The 6,657-nt window shown below is 44.9% G+C and overlaps 1 protein-coding gene across 4 annotated transcripts in view; it reads right to left on the minus strand.

Moving 5' to 3' along the window:
• LOC105561357 overlaps nucleotides 1-6,357 on the minus strand; it is a 45,869-nt gene extending 39,512 nt beyond the window's left edge. The window contains exons 1-2 of one of the 4 annotated variants that reach the window (XM_012011263.1): nucleotides 6,000-6,357; nucleotides 5,258-5,413 (exon numbers count right to left, since the gene is read on the minus strand). In XM_012011263.1, the coding sequence (XP_011866653.1) occupies nucleotides 5,258-5,399 (142 nt within the window). In that variant the 5' untranslated portion in view covers nucleotides 5,400-5,413; nucleotides 6,000-6,357. Of the gene's footprint in view, nucleotides 1-5,257; nucleotides 5,833-5,999 lie in introns of those variants that run through there. The other 3 variants (XM_012011262.1, XM_012011261.1, XM_012011260.1) reach the window with 3 other exon arrangements.
• Between the last annotated feature and the right edge of the window lie 300 nt (nucleotides 6,358-6,657).

Below are 6,657 nucleotides of genomic sequence, written 5' to 3' on the forward strand. Positions count from 1 at the left end.
CAAAAAACGGTCAAAATTTTTCCCAGAGTAGAGTTACGGACAATCCAAATAATTCGATTACTAATGGTAGGCCCCAAAATGGGTTATAACTGTCTTTTTTTTTTCCCAGAGCAGTGAGAAATGAACGATCGATGTCGAAACGATTCGACATCGTTTCGACGAATCATTTGTCACTGGGTTAGTAATTATACTTGGTATACATTTTGTTAATAACGTGTATGGTAAAATTTCAAAAAACTTTTCTAAAATTCTTCGAAATGTCGTGTTGTCCCTAGGCATACAATTTGCAGGAGAAATTTTGAAAGAAAATTCTCTCCGTATACATAAATAGTGTAGCCGGGCATAGTCATAGTGAAGTGTCCGTCTACACTACTTCTCATTATTCTTAGGTGTAGAAAGGGCATGACCGATCGCTGCCAATTCGATCGTTCGGTATGCAAAGACGTAGAAGCTACGCTTGATCTACCTGTTTTATTGAATTTTGCTTTTTATACCTACTTTATCATGCAATATCGTATTCTTATTTAGGTTCTGTTTACGCTCTACCTAGTTCACGTTCTGTTCTACACTTTGAAGACTTTTTTCACGCTCTGCTCACCGAGTTTTTGCCTCACGACAATCTATTCCTCCGCCTTGTGTTCTGATCATCTTGTTTTTATCACAGGTAGCTTTGCTGGCGCCTCACATCTTTTTCATTCGCGCTATTTGCGGCTACCTGAACTACATATTATATAAATCGATGTCATACATACGTAAGTAATGATATTATCTGGAGTGACTTTGACTAGAGTCCGATTAACTTAATCGGCGATTAATTGAATCAAAATTCAATTGCAGCGATTATAATAATTATAGCTTCTTTTTATATGAATCGCTGTTCCTAATCTAATCAAACGGTAACAATTAATAATTGAATTACCAAGTGACAAATAAAGAGGTTTGGAGAGTTCGCGGTTGACGGCTAAGTTGATGTTACAGCAATATTTGTTAACTAATAGGATATAAGATCCACTTCTTCGATTAGTATTTTAAATTGACGTTGCGCATTTTTACAATTTGCACAATTACTTCTTCGCGTATATACAAATTTTTAAAAATATACAATGCTTGACCACAAACTGCGCGCGCGAAGCGCGCATTTTATCGTTTCTAGTAATTATAAATTGTACATTTCGGGTCTACTTTGAGCTAACTTCAGCGATGATAGATAAATGATCTATACGCTTTCTGACGAGCCTAAAGGTGAATATTCAAAAATTGAATGTACAAAGGTAGTGCAATTTTGAAAATAAAATCGCAGGAAAATTCTGCTAATATTCACAATCTATCAAACATTCGGACCAGAATAAAGGAAACCCCGGATTAAGCGGCAAAAAGAAGTGAAATCCAACTGCACCAAGTCTAAAGAACATGAGATTGACAAACGGAAGCCGTGGGAAAGACACCGAGTAGATTTAAGCGCGATGGCTGATCTAATCGAGGCAATAATACACTTAAAATGTGTAAAACTGCTGGTTCCAACCAACAGCCGGCAAATCGTCGACTGGTTAATTAATTGTTATAATCAATTTAATATAATTAATCATTTTGTCGACTTTTCAACGAAATGTTACTCAACAAATTAATCGCGTCGATCGAAGCTCGAGGTCGCCTACAAAATCGCAGCGATTCGAATGAGAAACGGTACAAAGTTTCAAACTCTCCTCTCCAAGGAAGAATAAATTCGAACGCGATCTCTCGAGGTCACAATCGTGAAAGTTGGCGTTATTTCTTAGCGATGCGGTTTTTCGCGTGTGATTGTCTCGCGCGCGCGTGTCAGTTAAATCTGAAACACCTCCGCTGTTGACCTTATCGGGGAAGCAGCGGAATATGGAACGGCTCGTGGTGAAATCTTCGGGAGTCTCAAGGCCTGTGTCCACGACGCTGGAACTTGGTCCAAGTTCTAGTTTTGAGAAATGTGTAGCCGGTCAACTTGCAGCTTTTATGGAATAGCTGCAAGTTGACCGGCCACACATTTCTCGGAACTAGAACTTGGACCAGGTTCTAGCGTCGTGGACACGGGCCTTCATAATCGCCCGCGGAATCGCGACTCGCGAAATGCGGCAGTGGTCGACGGGAAAGTATCGACGGCGCGCGCGGCGGATCTCGATGAATCCGGAAACGGAGGCGAAGAGCCCTCGTTAACGAAGGAAAGCCGCGGAGTCGAGTCGCTCACTGTCATTCGATCTGCCAATTACGCGGCTCGATAACTCGTTCGCGGGGCGAAAACTCGCCGGCGGCGTCGGATTCCGCCGACGGAAAAGCGGCGAACGTACTTCGCGTGTCACAGGCGCAGACGCGAGCTCTCGGTGATTATTCTCGGGGGCGTCCGAGACTTTTGAACTTTTTTGTCTACACGAGTTTCGTACTCATTTTGCCGCGTCATGGTATAATTTTTTGCAAAAATATAATTACGAAAAGATTTTTAATAATACAGTAGAGCTCGGATTATCCAACCTGATGTGGACTGACTGCAGGTCGAGTAGTCGAAAAAGCCGGATATATTTTATTTTATAAAATAATCTTCGACTCGATCGAGATTACATTTTATTTCGTAAAAATCTATTTTAAATAGAGATCTTTGTATCTTTTGTACCTTTAACTCTATACACATAAGCAACGCAGTAATCTTCACCTTGAGAAAAATGTCCATTGGATAAATCGATTAAGTGGTGTTTCCGATGAAAAATTAGCCATCGGTTTTTCTGATTAAGTTTTCCGATTAAATCGTGGATAGAATCGATGAAATTTTATCGTCAACTTGAATAAAAATGCAGTAAAAAATTCAGTTTCCCAGAAAAAAGGAAAATCTATTAAAAGAAAACTGACTTATTCATAATATTAACTTAAACATATGAAAATGCTATGCAAACTGATTAGACTGACTGACAACGAGAAGAGACAACGTTTGACAGCAAAGTCGGACAATTCGATAGCACAGTGCATTGGCTAAACATTAGCCCAATATTTGCTTGTATTGGGCCAATGTTGAACCAATGTTTGATCAATGCACTGTGCTACTAGGGGGGTGTCGGAAAAGGCGTGGACGGATGTAATCCGGTCTCTACTCTATACAGAGTGTTACGTAATACCCACCTCACCTCTTAATTACGGATGGAGCGAGTTAGACTGACAATGAGTTGAAAAGTCCTCTACCATTTTGCAATTTTCGCAATAGTTAACGAGTTATTAATTATTAAAAATCGCTGTTTTTGCCCGGCCTACCCGCCCAATTCAAGTTCGAGATGCGGCCGTCCCGCGATCGGCGTTGCTAGGCGCGCGGGGAATTGTTTATTAGCGAATTCGATTGCTTGCACTAGTGCGCACCGAGTGCACACTAAGGCCTGTTTACAGTCACTTTGACATTTAACTTTGTCTTAAATACATGTTCGAAGAGTATTTAGCCAAAAAATAATCCGTATGGATGCTACATAGATCATTTTACTGGCTAAATATTTCCAGAGATATTTAAGACGATCCTTAAATATAAGAATTGGCCCCGTAAACAAGTCTCAGTGAGCACTCAGTGCGCACTAGTGCAAGCAACCGAATGCGCTGTATGACACATGGCAAAGGCTACGTATAATAAACAACTCCCCGCGCGCCTAGCAACGCCGATTGCGGAACGGCCGCATCTCGCAGTGCGCTTGAATTGAGCGGTAAGCCGGGCTGAGCGATATTTAATAATTAATTGTTAACTATTGCGAAAATTGCAAAATAGTCGAAGACTTCTCGACTCAGTCTAGCCTGCTCTATTCGTAAATAAGAGGTGAAGCGGGTATTACACAACACTCTGTATACATTTGATGTAAGATGCGGCAGTGTCTCTCGATAAAATCTACCACGGAAACAAATGAAGGAGATAAACATTTACTAAAACCCTAGGAATGTTTAATCGTCCAATAGCTTTCCGCTCCACGTCCAGCTGTCTACGTCGTCCAAAGTTGCGTCTCAAGTGGCATTTACTCTTTACAAGCGTTTTCACTCTTGCGCGACGACAATGCGGGAGGATCGCGGCGCGTTTCGACCGCGCCACCGGCCGCGCTTTACGTAATCGCGCGCGCGCGCCCGGCATAGTTTTACAACGAGGAAAGTGCGTGATCGAGCGAACGTGTCCACGGCACGCGCCGGGCGCGAAGGCGTAAGGCGTTACGTCGGAGATTATACGCGCGCCGGCAATAAACAAGACTTGGACCGGGCGCGCGATTACGACCGTCCCTTCCCACGTACGAGTCGCGCCGGTGCGACGCGGCGTCTCGCTCGCGCGGAGAGCACAAGGCGGGAGGAGGGTATTCTCTTTTCAGCGACGCGGCGCCGGGTTCCGCGCCGCGAGCGACGATTCTTCCTCCGTCAATCGAAAAGAAAGTTACCGCCGGCTCCCCGGCGGGCATTAACGGTCGTTGCGTCCGATAAATTCCTCCGCGTGCCTTCCCACAATTTTTTTTCCGCTGCGACGGCTCGCCGTTGCGCGGCTCTCGGAACGAGCGGGGGGGGATTCCGCGTTATCGGTACTTTCCCGCGGCGATACCGGGCCTCGGGAACGGACGCGGAGGAGAGAGAGAGAGAGAGAGACCCGTTTTTGCGAACGTGGGACGGGCGCGACGCGCGGAATCCGATCCGCTCGTCGACGATCCCGTTGCGGGAGCCCGAAATGTCAAATACGCTATCGCTCTCGTGATTACGAGTGGCGTAAAGCCTAATCTACAGGGTGCTCTTTGCATCTGGAAACACTGTATTTTATACAAGCAAATAAAAAAAAAAACTTGTCGACAATGTACGATTGCACAATGTGCACTGTCCCAAGGAGAAATAAAAAGTCAAGATGACGTTTTGTCATCGAAATTTATGTCATATTGACTATTCATTTCTCCTTGGGGTACAACTGATCAATTGTTTTAACGCATTTGTTGGCTACAAAACAGAGTGTTTCTAGACGCAAAGAGCATATCGTAGACTAGGCTCAATACTCGCGTCTTCTCGCGCGCAACACACCGAGGAGATATGAAAAGTCAGGATGACGTCACTTTGACGACATATTGGCCAAATTTATGTCATATTTTGATCAATATAATATGAAATTGACGTCATCTTGGCTTTCTTTATTTCTTCTTGGGACGTTTCGATAACCAACCGTTTTCGCCGACCCGGCTCGAGCGGTCGGAGTCGAGGTACCGCTAATTTTCGATCAGGAATATCGTATTCTCGCGCTGCGCCTCACCGTTCCGCGTCCAGTTGTCGGGGTCGTAGCACAGCATGGTCCAGTCGTCCTCCAGGTCCTGGGAGGTCGCCATGGCCAGCAAGCTCGCCGAGAGTAATCCTCGTCCTCGCACCGCGCCGCGATATCGTCGAGGAGTTCGCATGTACCACGTGCGTTCTACTCGGTAAACACTGGCCAACAGTTACCTAACGTCAATATTATAATTTCTCACGCAACGATATAAATGTAATGTAACGTTGCACGTAACAATTACATTGTTGAGTAGTGAATAATAATATTGGTGTTATCTAACTGTTAGGGCGTTTCATAAACGTCGGTTAACTGCTAACCGAAGGTTACTTGATTCTCTGTCTCTTCTCAAATAAGATGGAGAAAGATAGGGAATTAACTGAACTCTGGTCAACAGTTAACCGACGTTGAAACTGGCCCTTACGTCCATATTTCTACCGATGTGGATTAATTTTGATCTCGGTTTAACTTTCCTTTTATCTTTTTCTAGTTCTAAGATCCGGTTTCACCACACGTCGCTTAACTTCAATCTCGGTTGAATTCGTGTTTGCCTCTTTCTAAATTAACAGTTGGAAAGAGACAAAGAACGAATTAAGCTAAGCTTAAAGTTAAGCTACGTTGGTGAAACCGGGCCTAAGAGTTGGACAAGGATGGAAAGCAAATTATAAACCGAGATTAAAGTTAATCTGTATTGGTAGAAACAGGCACCGGTCGGTCTTTACTGGACACCTACCAGTCGTAACGACTCCTCGACTCGGGACACACTCTACGTCCCTCTCCCGGGACGATCGACCGACAATTTGACGCGCGACGCGCTCCTAACACGTGGAGCGGACTCGCGAGAGACGGCAACGGGTCGTCTGCTTCAAGATCCGCGAGGACGTCGGCGGGAAACGCGCGGACACTCGCGGCGCACGAACGACGGCGAGCGAAAGGACACGGGCCGAGGCGGAGTACGTGGGCGTTAAAGCGACAACATTAAACCGACTGCACGCGCGTTCCTCGCGCCCGCACACGCACCTGAACGCGGCTCCCACCTCTGCTCGCCTCGCACGATGTTTGCGTTGTTTGTTTTCCAACGCGCGCTCCAGGGGTCAATTCTGTATCTTATTACGACACTGTGAAAATGCCAACAAAAGCGACCGGCTTTGTCTCTTTCCGAGGGGATAGTTGGAAAGAGACAGAGCTACTCACTTTTAGCATTTTCGCTACCCAGTGAACACAGGTTTTCAACGTTCACATTCGATCACCAATCTTTTTTCGCTACGATTACACGATCTGACAATCAATTTTCCACTAAAGAGATTTCACCCCAAAGACAATATCATGGTGGAACCAACAGACGACGCCTATTAATTTAGCAGAAACCCCGCTGTCTCATATTAGGAGCC

The sequence above is a fragment of the Vollenhovia emeryi genome, unplaced genomic scaffold, assembly GCF_000949405.1.
Source record: "Vollenhovia emeryi isolate VEMERY1.0 unplaced genomic scaffold, V.emery_V1.0 DF939208.1, whole genome shotgun sequence".
Taxonomy (NCBI): domain Eukaryota; kingdom Metazoa; phylum Arthropoda; class Insecta; order Hymenoptera; family Formicidae; genus Vollenhovia; species Vollenhovia emeryi.